Source organism: Xiphias gladius, chromosome 2 (genome assembly GCF_016859285.1).
Source record: "Xiphias gladius isolate SHS-SW01 ecotype Sanya breed wild chromosome 2, ASM1685928v1, whole genome shotgun sequence".
Classification (NCBI taxonomy): Eukaryota; Metazoa; Chordata; class Actinopteri; order Istiophoriformes; family Xiphiidae; genus Xiphias; species Xiphias gladius.
Genome location: NC_053401.1, coordinates 14382691 through 14400173, shown reverse-complemented (window position 1 = coordinate 14400173; position 17483 = coordinate 14382691). Strand labels below are relative to the sequence as shown.

At 42.1% G+C, this 17483-nt stretch overlaps 1 protein-coding gene across 7 annotated transcripts in view; it reads left to right on the top strand.

Annotated features, from left to right (window-relative positions):
* The window catches only part of tbc1d22a (TBC1 domain family, member 22a), a 144402-nt gene that overhangs the window by 57901 nt on the left and 69018 nt on the right, over nt 1–17483 (top strand). For all 7 annotated transcript variants that reach the window (XM_040146075.1, XM_040146084.1, XM_040146067.1 and 4 more), the window contains one exon: nt 15628–15734. In XM_040146075.1, coding sequence (XP_040002009.1) covers nt 15628–15734 — 107 coding nt within the window. The remainder of the gene's footprint in view (nt 1–15627; nt 15735–17483) is intronic.

The window sequence follows — 17483 nt, the reverse complement described above, 5'->3', positions numbered from 1 at the left end:
AATAGTCGTTTATGCAACAGCACAGGATAACGTCTCGAGGTGTCTATCTTACCACTCTGCACGTCGAATGCCTCTGTGTTTAAATGTGTCTGCTGCCATTCATAATGTCTGCTTATTCCTGTTCCCCTAATGTTTTTTTTTTCTTAACTAAGCCTGCAGACTATGCACACTAATGACTTAATGGACTGATCCTTCACTTGCATCTCAGGAAACTTTCCCTCAGACTCAAATGCCTGCATTAAGCAGGCAGATTTACTGTGCCTTGAATGGATTGGGCATTGTATGTGATTAAAAAATCTTTATATGCGTGATTAAAAGGAGGCAGCCTACAATAGTTAGACAAGGAGAACGACATTATGTTACATGACCTGAAATAAGTACTATAAAACTAGTCAGTAGTCAGACATTTCGTAACACAAATGTTCTTTAAGTAAAGTAGTGTCTGGTTTTAGATTGCCACCACTGTTTTACATCACATGTGATATGTAACCAATGACCAAACCAATATAGAAAACACATACAGTATATAAAGAATTAAATTTAATAACAATGGTTGTAATACATTGCACAACACTTCTTTAATTGCTAAGGAATGCTTAGTACTTTTAAGAGCACACAATGACATGTTTGTTTTCATTCTCCGAAGTACCTGTCGGATGGTCACATCGCTTTGGAAACCCCCTTCCCCCATGCCTTTCCGACATCAGATTACGGGACGCTGTGTGCGACAATTTCTATAGCTTTCTGAAACCGAAAATCCGACATTCGAATCCATTTCACGCTCTGATTGGTCAGCTGTGTGGAGGCAAGAATGGAGCCAGGGTTTGAATGTGTCTCTAGCTCTTTTTTCATTCTTGACGTAGCTATTTCCATCCCTTTTATTATGAACAACCAAGTGCAACTCTATCAGTGTTTTTCAGGAGAGACTGTAAATGTGCGCTGTTATTCCCATATTAAGTGATATTGTGTCACCTTTTTCTCTATGAAGCCCGGTTTTTCACTTTGGCTTCAAATGTGGCTGTTTGGATCAACTATGAATACTTGATTTTCTACATGGTCGGACAACACATCAAATGAACCACTTCTTTTCTATTTTAATCCAGTCCTTAGCTTTGACTATACACAAGCACAATGGATGCCTACAGTGCAAGTGTAGACAGCAAGGCAAGTTTATTTGTATAATACCTTTCAACAACAAGGCAAGATGAAGAGCTTTATATACAGATACAGATAAAAGCTAATCTACAAATAGGTGTCCAAAAGAGTCTTCCTCTCTACTTTATGTTAAATAACGATAAATTAAGATGAGCATAAGACGTGTTCATATGTGTTCAAATCCATCTTACTTGAGGGACTTTGTTCTATCTTTTGTGACATAATGAGAGTAATTTTCAGTGCTTTCGTCATACCAAAGTAAGGCTGTCAGCTGTCTGGGGAGTGAACTTAGAAATTGCATTGTAGGTGGCTGAAAGGTGGTGTCTCAGACCACCTCCTCTGTTTATTGACATTTTTTCCCGATTGCCAAATATAGCTTCTTTCACTCCTCTTTCAAACCATCGGCCTTCTCTGGCCAAAATGTGTACACCCCTGTCTTGAAAAGAGTGTAATTTGTCCTTAAGATGCAGGTGGACTGCTGAGTCCTGACCTGAGGAACTGGTTCTTTTGTATTGTGCCATGTGCTTCAGTAACGGTTGTTTAGTTTCCTCAATGTACAGGTCTGTGCATTCCTCGTTGGACAGCATAAACTACATAGTTCTGCTTCTGCCTGGGTATTTTGTCCTTAGGGTGGAAAAGTTTTTGCCTCAGTGTTACTGGGCTTGAAATGCACAAGGATGTTATGTTTGTAGAAGATACTCCTGAATTTTTTATATAATTCAGGAACGTAGGGAATGACTATGTTATTTCGTTTATTGCAGTTTTCCTCTCTGTCTGTTCTGCCTCTTTTTGTGGTTTTCACGAAGGCCCAGTTGGGATAACCACCAGTTGTAAGTGCTTCCTTGATGTGTTTATGTTCCTTCTCTTTCCCTTCTGTCCATGTGGAAAAAATTCTGAGCCTGAAGGTGTAGGGTTCTGATGACCCCCAGTTTGTGCTCCAGTGGGTGGTAAGAGTCAAACAGTTGGTATTGTCGGCGCGTTTGTTGATTTGGGAAGAGGGTCCAGGAGATGAGTTATTTCTCAGTTTAAAAATTTATTACAAACCAGAGAATCAAGTTGAACATCTACATGGACTTTTTCTATTCAGAAAACCACAGTCTGCAAGCAGTTAGCTGTAGTCAGCTTCCTAGAAAAACAGTGTCTGACTTAGTGCTACACAGGTTTTTCAAAGGGAATGTGCATCTATCTGATTGATCAAAAACGTTGGGGAGGCGCCATGGTTTAGGATTAGCGCTCCCTTGGCTGGCGGTTAAGTTGGTCCCTCCTTTCTTCCACAGGTTTCCACCAGTCATGAGAGACAGTGCCCTAAACAGGAAGAAACCCTGCACTCCCTCACATTTAGCTCGTTCTGAATGTTTTGTTTTTGTCTTATCCATCTGACATGACCCAGTAGAGGTGTAGTGCAAAATATTGTTGTATATGATGTTCTTTCCATATCTATTTCTTTGCACAACAGAAAGAGTTCTTACGTGAGTAATCAGATATCGCTGTTATGTTTGTGGTATGGTGTCCATCAACTGTCCTCCTTAAGACATCGCCTACGGAATGGCCTATTTTCATAAGCCAATGCCTTTCTACGTACATACAATAAACTCTGTGTGCAAACAGCATATATCTTTGGCGTGCTCTTTATATTCACGATTAATAATAACAGCTAGATCTAACAAATCCCTCCTTTTACACCTTTTAAGGTGTAAACCAACGCCCAGTAGCAGTTCTCGACTACAATACCTATTCTGACCTTCAGCCCCAAGTACGGGTCATCTGTTGTGACCTGGAGTTTTGTAACCTTCTCACTCATAGGTAGAGTCTGTTAAACTACATTGTCAGCCTCACTGTCCTCCCTAAGCTCAGTAGCAGCCCAACCTGCCGGCCAACTAAGGCTTCCTTCGTCCCCTGACTCTTTGGCTACCTTCTCTTCATCTGACTCCACTCCGAAGTTTAACTGGGGCATTTGGTAAGGGGGAGGATTTGCGTCTTTCGTTAAGGCAGTGGTAATTAGGCGATTTATCAGTGATCTGAGACAAGGGATACAGCAACAACCACAGCATGCCAAAATAGATAAAAAAAACATCCAATAGAAATAAGTAAGGCCTACCCTGATCATGGCCTACTAGCTTGGAGCCCTTACCCATCCAACCTCTGCTGGAGGAACCAAAGGCACGTTGTGGTCTGGGATTTGCTGGAGGGATTGTAGGGGGTGCGATTTTACCATTAATTTAGTCAGTTCTTTTGGGGCTATAAGTCCCTCACCAAAAGATGGGGAGTGCTATAATCAATGTCATTACTACAAGGAATCAAAGGTCCCCTCATGCCACAGAGGCCAGGCTGTCTAAATAGATGCCATGGGCGTCCTTGTTGGTCGGACATGTTGTGACATGTTGTGACAGGGCGTGTAATGTGAATTAAATGAGACCTTCGTCTTTTGGGCCCTTATCAGTTTCTTCCAAATCAGTTCCAACCTCCGCTAATGCGCGTGAAGGTGGTTGGGCAGGTACACAATGTGTCAGGTGGTGCCAAATGGCTCCAGCTTTACCTTTTACCCGGACCGCATGAGAGGTAAGCTCAGTTACCTTATAGGGTCCTGTCCCCCTGGGTTCCAGCCAATTCCTTTTGTGGACTTTCACCCGTACCCAGTCCACTACCTGTACTGCTGGAGTCTCGGTGAGAGTTGCTTCAGGCTCTGTGAGCTGCACCTGTTTAGACAAAACTCGAGTCAAATTAGTCAGGGCAGTCATACATTCATCACAGCTCACCTGCCAAACATCCAGAGAGGGCATATAACCTCCATCCCTGGGTGATCCGGGCATAGGCCTGCCTGTCAGCAACTCATGAGGTGTCAAATGCGTCTTTGTACTAGGTGAGGTTCTCATTGAAATGAGTGCGAGGGGTAGCGCATCCACCCAAGTCAGTTTCATGCCATAGCAGATTTTTGCTATTTTTCGTTTCAGGGTTTGATTTGCCCTTTCCACTAAGCCCTGGGATGCAGGATGGTATACTGCTCCAAAACGGTGGGTTATGCCTAATGACTTTTCTACTTCACTCTTTGTTACTGAAGTGAGACCCGTTGTCTGAGCGTATGCTCCTTGGAACTCCATATCTGGGTATGAGCTCATTCCTTAACCATTTCACCACTGTTTTTTCTGACTTGCTCCTACAGGGAATAGCCTCTACCCATTTGGTAAACCTATCTACCATCACCAGCAGGTACCGGTAGCCTTGTGTTCTGTTTTCAACCCCCATGTCCTTGAAATCAATTGTGATATCCTGGAATGGAGCTTTGGGCACTGGGAATCTTCCCATTGGACATTTGTATGCTTGCCTGGGGTTGTGTTCATTGCAGGTGTGACAGTCAGTAACATAGTTGTCCACCAGGGCGGTCATGTGTGGGTGCCACCAGTTTGTTTCAGTGTTTCTTTGTGACCTTTTCTTGTTTTCATGTGCCGGGCCATGTGCCTGCTTTAGAAGCAGGTGGCAGAGTTTGACCTCCACAATCTTTCCTTTTGCGTTGCTACCCTTCTGCTCCATTCACTTTTTTCATAGACTCCTGCTTGTTCTTGCATTTGACTGATGTCTGTTTCAGTCAACACAGGTATTTGCGCTTATGTTGTGGCCATCTGCCTTGGTATGTATCCACCAACTTTCTTTGCAACAGAATCAGCGGCATCATTCCCTTCTGCTACACTGGTGTCTATTTTTTGGTCTCCTTAGCACTTCATTACTGCCACTGCTGCTGGTAGGTTCACTACTTGCGCTAACTTTTCCAGTTGTGCTCGATGTTTTACTGGAGTGTTCACAGTCGTAAGGAAGTTTCTCCTAACCCATTCTGGGCCGTCACCATGGACTGCTCCATGTCCATTTGCCGAGTCAGTGTAGATGTTCACCGTCTTTCCTTCAGCCAGCTTTAGTGCTTTTATTAGGGCAGTTATTTCAGCTAGCTGGGCTGAGGCAGGTTGGGGTATGATCCCCTGATCTCTGGTGGTATGTTTTCTAGTGTTGGGATGTGTGTTGTTCTACTATAGCATATGAGGTGACGTTTCAGTTCTCTCCCCTGTAGCAGCATCCATCCATGAACAGGCTTAAGTCTGGGTCTTGTAGGGGATCAGCTTCCAGATCCGCTCTGAGTTTTACATCTTTCTCTGCTCTTTCTTTACACTTATATGCTTGGCAGGTGTCTGTATCCAATCCTCTTGCCATGTCCACTCCTTCTGTGTGGAATGAGATGTGAGGCTGTAGGAGGATGTCTGAGATTTTGGTTTTTCTGGCTGTTGAAAAAGTGAACGCACTTGATCCTAGGAAGGCCACTACTCCATGGTCAGTGTTTACTTTTAGTTCATGAAACATTACTATGTGGTTTGTCTTTGTGATTGCTTTTTCCAGTGTTGCCAGGTATCTAGTACATGCTTTTTGACCAGTTTCCATATTATCAAGTTTTGAGCTGTGATACATCAGCACTCGTCTTTCTCCCTCCTTTTTCTGGAAAAGTACAGCATTAACAATGCCGGCTTTTTCAGAAACATCCAGATAGGATGTTTTGGTGTACTCCGGGAATGATAGAGCTGTTGCCTGTGCCAGAGCTTGTTTCGTGAGGATGAAGGCTTCTTCAGTGGCCTGTGTCCAGAGGAGTGTGGCAGTGAGATTGTGATTTCCAACCTCAGCCACCATGTCTCTGAGAGGTTTGGTGAGATCCACATAGCCAGGGACATGATTCCTGTTGTACCCTGTCAGGCCCAAAAAAGCAAACATCTGTTGAACGTCAGCAGGTTTCTTGTGCGAGAGAATGCAGGCTTTTTGTGATGCCGACACCGTGTGTCCAGCATGAGAGATTTCTCGACCCAAGAACACAACCATTCTTCTGCAGACCTGAACCTTTTCCCTCTTGACTTTTATAGCCTTTGGTTGCCAGCAGCTTCAGTAGGGAATGTGTAGCCGTGAGGCAGGCTTCAGCTGTGGGAGCCGCCAGGAGGATGTCATCGATATATTGAAGGTCAATAACGTCGTGTGGCAGGGACAGAGATGTCAGATGTTCCTGCAGGACATGATTGAATAATCCAGGGCTGTCTCTGTACCCCTGTGGCAGTCTGGTGTATGTGTATGTTTGTCCCATATAGGTGCCATTTGTTGAAAGGACTACTGTGTGGATTGGTGAGGTCTGCCTTTACACTTGATGCCGCTAGGGGCGCTGTGGGGGCGGCAAGCAGTCCTGGTCCTGCTGGCCCTCCTTCCTTCCGGTCCTTTTTTGATCTCTGTTGTCTTTTTCCGGCTGCTGTTATTAACCCACAAATGTCTGCCATGACCACCTCACAGTCCCTCATTTTCTTAATTCGGCCCTGTTTTTTCCCATTTTTCCCATAACTTTATTGCTCCTTTTCTAGCTTGACTTTTTTTTGTTTCCAATCTCCTTTATTGCGCAGGACTTCTAGTACTATGTAAAGGATAGAGTATCCTATAAGGAAAATCCCAAAGCCCACAAAACAAATAATGTCCTCTGACAAAAGAGTGCTTAGTCTCTATTCTATCGATGAACCAGCTTGGAGCGGCAGAGATGGTTCCCCCTCTATCACTCTTTAACACACTGATTACGTCTGTCATATGTCACCAGAGGCAATGGCTCAGATCTCAGGGGTATACACTCTTCCCAAGCAGTCATATAACTAAGACCATCACATCTCACCACTCGCTCTACTTTTAGTTTGACACTGACTTCCCGGGCATTACGGATTACACAATCGGATCATCAGTGGAGGCCTCTACACGTCTGTATGGCGTTACTGACTACCTCTCATCTTTGAAGGCCTTTCATGTGATGCGCGCATATCATGCCCGACCTGCAGCAGTAGTAACTCTGCTTAGGAATTTACAAGGCCCTCTCTATGCTCCAATTCCTATTTGCCTAGTTCTGCTTTTATTTTTACACTCAAATTCCGGGCGTTACGGATTACACAATCGGATCACCAGTGAAGGCCTCTACACGTCTGTATGGCGTTACTGACTACCTCTCATCTGTGAAGGCCTTTCGGGTGATGTGTGCATATCATGCCCGACCTGCAACAGTAGTAACCTCAGTCCTGCAGCTTTTAATGATTGATCATTTAATGATTCACTTTCGAATTACCCAGAACAAACCTTGTAGATTTGTGTTAGGACCTCAGACTCTACATTTCTGTGATAACCGTACTAGTTTCTTTTATCATTAACTCTGCTCAGGATTTACAAGGCCCTCTCTATGCTCCAATTCCTATTCGCACAGATTATCGTGATTTTAAGCCACGAGTCAAGAATCTTGCGATCTTTTCATTCCCTATTTCTCTTGGCTTATGGCTGCGTGTTGCAGTTTCTCTTATCTTGTCTCTTATTCTCTTATCTTGTCTCTTATTCTCTTATCCCATTTCTCTTATTCTCTTATTCCATTTCTCATTATTATGTTTTAATTCTGGAAATTGTTGATTCTCTGGTTTTATGTTTGCTTACACAACTTTAATTATTACTTTTTATACTTTTGAATTTCTACGCCGTGAGCATCCTTACCTCCTCTCCAGTCACTGAAATTTATGAATGTCCAATAAACAGAACTTTGGTCTTTAACAACAGGCTTCTGCTTACCTTTTTGAGCCTTTGAGAGCTCTCGTGAGTGGTAAGGGGTCCGGAAACTCAGCCTCGGTCCCGCTGAAAATCTTCAGTCGCGGACTCGGTCGAATCCTCGTCTTTCACCAAATCCCGTGGGGGTAACGAATTTTGTCGGCGTGTTCGTTGATTTGGGAAGAGGGTCCAGGAGATGAGTTATTTCTCAGTTTAAAAATTTATTACAAAGCAAGAGAATCAAATTGAACATGTACATGGGCTTTTTCTATTCAGAAAACTACAGTCTGCAAGCAGTTAGCTGTAGTCAACTTCCCAGAGAAAAGGTGTCTGACTTAGCGCTACACAGGTTTTTCAAAAGGAATGTGCATCTATCTGATTGATCAAGAACGTTGGGGAGGCGCCGCGGCTTAGGCTTAGCGCTCCCTTGGCTGGCGGATAAGTTGGTCCCTCCTTTCTTCTGCAGGCCTTCCACCAGTCACGAGAGACAGTGCCCTAAACAGGAAGAAACCCTGCACTCCCTCACGTGTAGCTCGCTCTGAATGTTTTGTTTTTGTCTTATCCATCTGACATGACCCAGTATAGGTGTAGTGCAAAATATTGTTAGATACAGAAAGAACATCATATACATCTCTTTGCACAACAGAAAGAGTTCTTACATGAGTAATCAGATATCGCTGTTATGTTTGTGGTATGGTGTCCATCAACTGTCCTCCTTAAGACATCGCCTACGGAATGGCCTATTTTCATAAGCCAATGCCTTTCTACGTACATACAATAAACTCTGTGTGCAAACAGCATATATCTTTGGCGTGCTCTTTATATTCACGATTAATAAAAGAAGCTAGATATAACAGTATTGATCTATGTGTGTGGTTGTCCAGTATACTTCAATGTTGAGGCTTCTGTCGTTCTCGATGTGCACTGCACAATCCAAGAAGGCTTGACTATTTCCATTGACATCCTCACGAGAGAACTCGATGTTGCTGTGTACTGCATTGATGTGTTCAGAGAAGGATTCGACTTCATGGGTTTTGTTGCTGATCTCACCAGAGGATAAATACCTGGAGCTGAATGAGCCTTTCGGATGAGAGGCAAAACTTCTTAGAGAACTTCAAGTAAGTCCAGTTGCCTTCGCATAGCACTTACAGAATACCATGCCCTGGATGACTGAGAATGTAAACAGACGCTTGATTAACTGATTATTCAGCTACTCATTGAAGGTACAGTGGGTTGTTCATTAATTGCAGTGTTGACGGTTTGATCGCTGGCTACTCCTGGCAACATGTGGAAGTGTCATTGATTAATTTCACAATTAAGTATCTATACTTATACATGATGGAATATAGAACAAAATAGAAGTGACTAACTGCAGAACTACTTTGCTAAAAGCTGTTTATCCTTTTACACCTACTTTTTAAGATGCTTTAGAAATGTTTCATTTTTGTAGCAGGCTTATAATAATCACGTAAGTCTCTTGCATGTTCATCGGGGAGAACCTCCCCGGTCATGCACCAACATCAAACTTGGTCTGAGCACATTCACTTGGAATATCAAATGTTTAACAGTGATGAAAGTGAAGGAACAGCGGACACATTGTGGAGCACAATGTAGACCAAAGTAACACCAGAAGAATGCAAAAACACATATAAAATGAGACCTGTGTCCATGAATCTGTTTCCCCTACTACTTTGCTCAAAGAGCCAAATTAGCTGGATGTAAATTGACAGGATCATTTTATCCTCATAACAGCATGTTAGTTTGAATAAATCACATAATTCACATTTGAAGAACAGGCCCTAGGACTGTGAATCCCTCACACTGTGTGAGTGTGCGTGTGAATGGGTAAATGAGAGTTAAATTGTAAAGTTAAAAGCACTAATCCATTTACCGTTTACCAAAGAATGTAGAACAAAAAAACAATTTACAACTGGTGGTTAGACAGACTAAACTAAACTGGTGCCTCATGTTTTAATGTTCTGCTACATGCCATTTGACATTTGGGATTTAGGCAAATCCACCTTCAGCCTTCTTGGTGAAAAGTGTTTTTCACACTGCTCCTCTGTAGGCCCGCTTGCAGTGGGTTTAAATGATAAGCTCTACCAGGAACCATCCTGCTGCTCCAGCTATGGTTTGTGCTATTGATCATCAATGCCCTCTTCCCCCTTCTGCTTATCATTTTGTAATTAGAACACTGTAGACGAAAACACAAGCAGACCTTACAAGATACACAATTGTTGAGTATGTCACCAGCTGCACACATGTTCACACATGTTCACACATGTTCACACATGTTCACACACACACACACACACACACACACACACACACACACACACACACACACACACACACACACACAGGCCAGTACGAGGTGATGGTGATGGGGAGGGTTTTGTAGTGCCAACAGAGATATTGGTATCGGTAGCAACAGTTGATACGATGCGGTGGTCTTACTCAACATTAAACACTTTAAGCATCCTCATACAAGACACTATCTTCCCTCAGGGCAAGTGGATCATTATGTGTCTGCACATAGGCAGATATGGTATTAATAGATGTATTCCATTTGATGTCAAGGACTTACATTATCTTGCCAACAGCTGTGGGGCCTGCTGTTTGATGTATTGACACACGGCTCATAGTGCAGATAGTGGGAGATGAGAAAGTTGTTGGAGTGATTGTGTAGATTTTATGGCTTAAAGCGTTCCTTATCACTGGTGGAACTGAAGTTCAATGCTTTCAATGAGTAAGCTAAGCAGTGTACCCTGAAGAAAAACCTTGTAACTTCTCAGAACTATGAAATGAAGACACTGGATGACTTCCCATTCATTGACTTGCTTTTTGGAAACTAGACTGTAGACTTTCTATATCTCTCATAAACCCGAAGATTCAAGGAAGCAAAGAGTTTGATTACGATTATTTCCTCAAATTATGCGAGAGAAAAAAAAAAACGATTATTCTTTCTCTCACCTCCACTCATATCACTTCCACCTGTTCTCTTTCTCTATCTCACACACACTCTCCTACTCCTACCTTCCGTCACCTCCAACTGCTTATTTTCATACCTTCACATCCTGTTTCACACACTCCCATAATTCTATTCTCATTGTGCTCAAATCTCCCCGTAATTCTGCGTGCAATTTGTGCGTGCATGCAAGTGTGTGTGCTTTCAATGTGTTGGTGACACCAGGTTTGCCAGGTTGACTCTCTTCTTAATTATCCAACAGCATGAATGCCACCTCTCTGGAAAATGTTCAGCTCTCATTAACATCGATGTTATTACACTAATTGTGCCACGGTGGGGAAATATCATTTTTTTGTTCCTGCAGCCTGAGAGAGATGGAGTGGGGGTTTGTTAGAGGTGCGGCAAGGTGGAAGTATTACTGTACATCTCTAACTAGCAGCACAGTGTGTGTCAAGCCTTTGACTGTGTCGCTTGGGTGTCATTCTGAAGGCAGAAAGTGGATTGTGAAATGTTTGGATTCACCACCCAAATTGTAAGTCATTAGATTCATTAGATTTAACTGTAACAGCTGCTGTAAATGATAAGTAATGACTGCACCACTTTATATGATGTTATAAGCTTTGGATAGTGAAATCTTGTTAAAGCAAATCGCATGCTCCCTCTCTGTGGCGGTTGGGCAACTCAGGTTTGCTTGTGATTTATCTGAACCAACAGAAGGTTGTCAAATGAGACTGTTTTTTATTGCCAATTGCTATCTGCACTGACACACAATCACGCTCACACTCAGCACACACACAATGTATGATTATATCAGGCTGAACTAGCTCATTTATCATCTTACATCACATTACCTTGTGGCCCATAGTTGTAAAGAGCAGATGGCAGCACTGGTGTGAGTGTGTGTGTTGTGTGTACTCAACACACACTTGCACGTCTGTGTATGTAGGTGCCCGGACTCGGTCTCCGGAGTTGTAACCCTTCTCCGCATGCCAAGCTGCGCCAAGTGCTCACAGCTGGCAGTGACCAAGCAGTTGGTCTCTCTGGACAAGTTGCCCCCTGTGCCAGGACAAACAGGAAATGAGCCCTGGGGCCTGGCAGGAAACTGGCTCTGTGGCCAATAGGAAGAGAGGTGAGGAAGGTGGGGGAGAGAACAGCTTGGAGAGGCAGGGTAGCAGTAGCAACAGAAGAGATGTCAAATGGCTGTATAGAAGTGGAAGGAACAAGGGAAGAGGGAGAGTAGAGAGGAAAAGCAGTGATGTACCAACAGAGAGATCAAGAGACTATCAGAGGAAAGTTGAGGCACAAAAAGAGATAGGAGCAGTGTATTGATGGGATAGAGCAGACATGAGTGGCAGAGCTGAAAGTATGTCAAGAGAAAAAAAAGTCTATATTCCTAAATTGAACATTTACTTATCTATCACTTCTGGGGTTGTTTTTTTCTGTCACATCAAGACCAAACATTAAAGAAATGAAAAAGAAAAAAAAAAGAAGAACCAAAGAAATTCTATGATGATACTTACTTTCAAGCAAACAATTACTGCTTTGTAATCAGTTTTACTGTTGTGTGTGTTTGTGTCTGTGTGTGTGCAGTGTTGTGTGCATACATGTGGTGCTCCTTAGCTATGCCTCCAAGTTTGCAGTCTGTTTGTGCTGTACTCTTCTGCCAATTTGATCACAAAATGTCTTCAGAGGCCTGTGCATTTTTGGATTGAGTGCAGCCATGGAACTTTGTGTGTGTCTCATGAGAGTTGGCTTTGTTAAACAAGGTCTTCTACCAAGGTGAGTTTGTGTCTGACCTGCTGTCATAACAGCCTGAGAATATTATTTGGCAAAATATTATTTTGGAGCAACATCTCTTACAGAACTAAAGCCACTGAGACTCCTTTTCTCTGATGTGAGGCTCACTGAAGCTTGAACCTCCAGAAATTCCCCAGGTTCTTATTTGTGAAGTATTTCTACACAGACACAGATCATGTCCCAGACATGTATTGTCAGCTGGTCCTTAGTGTGGAGACAGAGCTCCAAAAGTAATTACCAAGAGAATATCCTCAAGGAATGTCTCCTGAGGCATGGATCCTATGAAAGTAATTAGCAATTTCTTCTTCTTAAGGCAGGTCAACTGAGACACAAAGTCTGCTGAATGTTCAAGGTGGCCAGCCTTATGGTGCTTTTTTTTTTTTTTTTCTTTTCTTACTAGAACCCTCCTAGTTTCAAGGTGGATCAAGTGGGTCATGAAAACTGAATTCAGCTACAGGTCTTTAAATAGTCAGATATTCACCACACAGCTGTGATTTTTCATTGAACAAAAAGGGCTGTCTGTACTACCAGACCATGAAATGACTAATAACCTGAGCTTTGACTATTTTTAAGCATTCTTCCGTGTACAGTCAGCAATTGGTGTTTGTGTCAGTGCCACTAGTGATCACAGGGGGCACTGTTGCCTTGTTATCTAGCCACACTGAGTCCAGTCACTCCCACTACATGGCCTCTTCTCCTCTTAGCCCCCCTTCCTCTCATGTGTCCTTGTTATTGTGATGAGCTATGCCCGATTCCATTATGACCACTGGACTCCTGAAGCAGCTGTCCCTTCTAATCTGCTCCAGAGTCAAGGTCTAGGTTTGGAACTGCACCCGACAGCAAGGCTTTAGCCACAACAAAGAATGATTTGAGACTTTGGGATACTTTGGGTCTTCTAGAACGCCAGAGCAGTGGCACTCTCACAAACCTTGTTAATCAGCAATGACACAACACGAATTGCCAGTCAGCCTGTTTACAATTAATATTTTCAACTACAAAATTAATGCTCAGAGCCACTGCATCCCATAGAGAGAAGCTTGTATTCATATATTATCATTTTCTTCTGCATCACTATATAGGAGCTATCAAGTTAAATACTGGCTTCAAATTGGTCAGATGGTGGCTTCTTTTGTCTCTGCAATTTTATAACAGCGGCTCCAACACTACATTTTGGTCTAGTTGATTGTAGTTAACTTCTGTTGTGGCTTCAATTTAAGCTGAGGAGAAATATTGTGTTTTCATCTTATCAGCCATCTCTGCTCATAATATTTTTTTGGTGGATGACCTCTTCATCTCTGAATATGTTCAAACTTTTCATTGCAAACTTTTTTTTTTGGATCTCATTCCAAAAATTGGATTTCATTAGATCATATCACCATATATTTGCACTAGTAATGGTATTTATGTGTTGCCTGCGGCTTTATTACATTTTTCTTTTTGCAATGCTTGTGTTAGTTTTGTGGTTAGAATGAACTATAATGACATGTAATCACAATGCAGTACCTGACCACTTTCATATCTGGTATTAAACATCTGGTAGCTATGCGAACAAAATGAGATTTTTGTGCGTCTGGAAGCCTTGATCTGTGCTAGTATGATAGGATGAAAGGTCTCACTGAAATAAAGGAACTGCAGCCTCTCTGTCCGGTTTCTGTCCACCCTTACCTAACTTCAAGCAAGATAAGACAATGATGAGATTGATACACACACACACACACACACGCAAGCATACACCATAGTAGGTAGTGGCTTTGTTGACCTGGCCCACTGCTGTCTGTCTGTCTGTCAGACTGAGCATGTTCATTACAACTTTGACCAAATTCCACTTGGGTTGCCAAGGATACCAAGCAGCACTGCCAGGTCCTGATTCTGTATTCGAGTTTGTATTAGGAATGCTCACACAAATACATACACAACATTTTTGGTAAATGGCGAAACACACACACATACATACACACTCCCCTTTTCTCTGTTTCTCTATGGGGCCCCGCTCTCTCTCTCTCAATTTTTTCTTTCACTCTCTAGATCATTGTTAATCAGTCTTGTCCCATCTCCTCTCCACTTGCTGTCAGTGGCTTGTCAGAAGCCTGTCAAAGCCCCTGCAGTCCGTCACACACTGCTGCCATTCATGACAACTGATGACACCCATCGCTGAAGTCACCCGCTGGAGATGACCGGGGACTCGGTGTGCTCACTGCTTGGAAATTGTTTCCTCTGTGTAGTGTGCAGTGGGTTTTAGGATACGTCAGAACCTACTTCTGCTTTACTTATTTACAGGCTATTTATCCTCCTGGCTATGCCTCATTTCCTTCTTTATCTCACTCTTCACAATCACCTTCGTACTTATTTTATAGAAGTTTACATGAAACACGAACAGTCAAATGCAAAACGTGAAACATGATATCACAAAAAAACTACTATAAAGTATAAAAATAAGATAAAAGACTACATTAGCAATTATACAAAACCATAAAAGTTGGTGACATGATTCTGGGGTGGTAATATAAGTTAAGCAAGTTCAAAGACATACCAAAGGTTCCATAATTTCTGTTGTTTTCCTTAGAAAATATGTTAAGTGCATTCACTATGTCTGTAATACAAAAAGTACATATTATGCTGTGTGCATGGAGACAGTATGACATTTTCTCAATGTTGAAAGCAGCCATGGAAAAACCAGTTTTTAACAGATGGTAATCATTCGCCTTCTCTATTAATCCGCTATTTATTTTTTTCCCCACACGATCCACCACCACACTCTCTCCATTACTTCAACCTTCCTTTATTTCTGTGCTCCAATTTGTTAGTGTTTTCATTCCTTTCCTTACATCTCTTTCATAACCCACCCTCTTACCGCTTCCTTTGCACCCACATTCCCCATTGAATTTGTCCTCCAATATACCTCTGACTTTCTTGCTCTCCTGTCTGAATGGTGGGCTTATGACGGAGCCCCTGCTGTGCTGGTAGGCTTCAATTGATCTCTGTGTCTCTTTTCTCCACTCTTTTCCTCTTTCCTTTTACCTTTCTTTAACTTTCTTTTCCATTTTCTTTCACCTGTCTCACTTTGTCTTTCCATCTGCCTCCTGCACTGCTTATTTCTCACGCTCTCTCTTCTCCTTTTTCTTCTCTAGAGGAGGAAGTGGAAAACTTTGACGTGTCCAGTCTCCAGGAAGAGGCTCTGAGGAACATTGAGGCTGACAGCTTCTGGTGCATGAGCAAACTGCTGGATGGTATCCAGGTAAGCATATGTGTATGTATGCGTATACAGTTTTGTACATACATAACAGCATACTGTAGATTTTCAATCTCCAGCCGACTCCCTCTTCCAAGTAGTCCGTCTATCCTACTCTTTTTCCTGTACCTTTCTTTTACTCACTTACTCTCTTTCACAAAACTTTATATGGATGTAGACTTGTTGGATCTGGTCTCAACAGCGATAAGCATTCGTCTTGTTGATGCTTTAACTCAGATTAAGCAGCATCAAGTGCTTCAGTTGAGAAAATTTTCACCACTAGTAGGCTGAAAGTACACCCCAGATTAAATTCATAGCAACAAGCCATTTTGCAGTATGAAGTTGGTATAGCTAAAGTTAGCTAGAGCTGAGGCGGTAAATTGATGAGTTAATTAGTCCATCAAAAGGAAAATAATCTGGAACTATTTGAAAAATGTCTGTAATTTTTCAAGCAGAAAATAGTAAAAAAATGCAAAAAAAAAGAAAGGGTTTTTTTTTTTTTGGACTTAGTGATTGAAGAAAACAACACAACATACATTTTTTGACATTTCATAGACTAAATAATTAATTGATTAAATCAAAAAAAATAATCTGCAAATACCGGCTTCTTGTTACCCATTCAGAATATTTTTGGCATCCTTCACGTTGCATATCAAATGCAAGAAGAGCCCTCACTTGCTTTTTTTGGGGTTTCTTTGGTTTACTAGATGCTTATCTTTCTTCACACTTCTTGTTTACCTCAGCTCTCCACCTTTTTGTGATTGGCAAGAACTGTACAATCGGCTTGTAGTTTAGCAAGTACAGTGTTTCTTCACTTTTATATAAGGTTTAATCGATGATAGCCCAAGGGTGAGATCTCCCAACCATATACAGTAGATTGTTTATCCAAAATACTGAGCTTAGAATGGCTGGAAGCTGTGTACAGCTGCATACTGGGGTGTTGATTCTCATTGGTATCGGCAGCACGAGTAACTCTTTTAACATCACAGGAACTTAGGTGATTCACTGTTTGGCTCACCCAGCTCAATTTTGCTTAATCGAATGGTCAGGTAAATTACTGGTTTCTTTCTAATCAAAGCTTTAGCTATGAAAAGTGTGCAAGGGTCACAAGGTCCAGTCTTACATATGTCTGATGGCCAACTCATTTCCTATTTCCACTCATTTCCATTACACAGGTAGGAAATGACGGGGAATTTAAGCAGTTCAAGTCCAGTGAATACCCTTAAAATGCACAATGGTAAGCGGTAAACAGCATTTCATAGAAAACAGGTCAGAAATTAGTTAATTTACAGCTTTCCTGCAGCAATGGAAATAAACGAAGCCTTGAAAGTTAATGTGAACAATTACTACAGGTGCCCCAACTTCTTTTGATTACTTACAAACAGAAGGTCCTGACAAACTGTGTTACCGCACCCTCTGATGCATTATTAGGACAATACTATACTGCAGGAAGTAGTACTTTATATTGTTATCACAATGGTGGGAAAAAGGCAAGTAATGAAGGAAAGATGGACAGGCTGGTCAGGGGTTCATGCTACAGCAAGATAATGACCAAAAAATATTAAAAGAAAAAAAACTAAACAGTGGCTTCAAATGATTGAAGACCAGCACAGACTCCAGACTTAAACACCATGGAGTACGTTTGGGATGAACTGGACAGAAGGTGAAAGCAAAGCAACCTAAAACTACGACACATTTGTGGGAACTTCTGCAACAGTGTTGGGATGAACTTTCCAAAAAATGTTTCATTTCCAA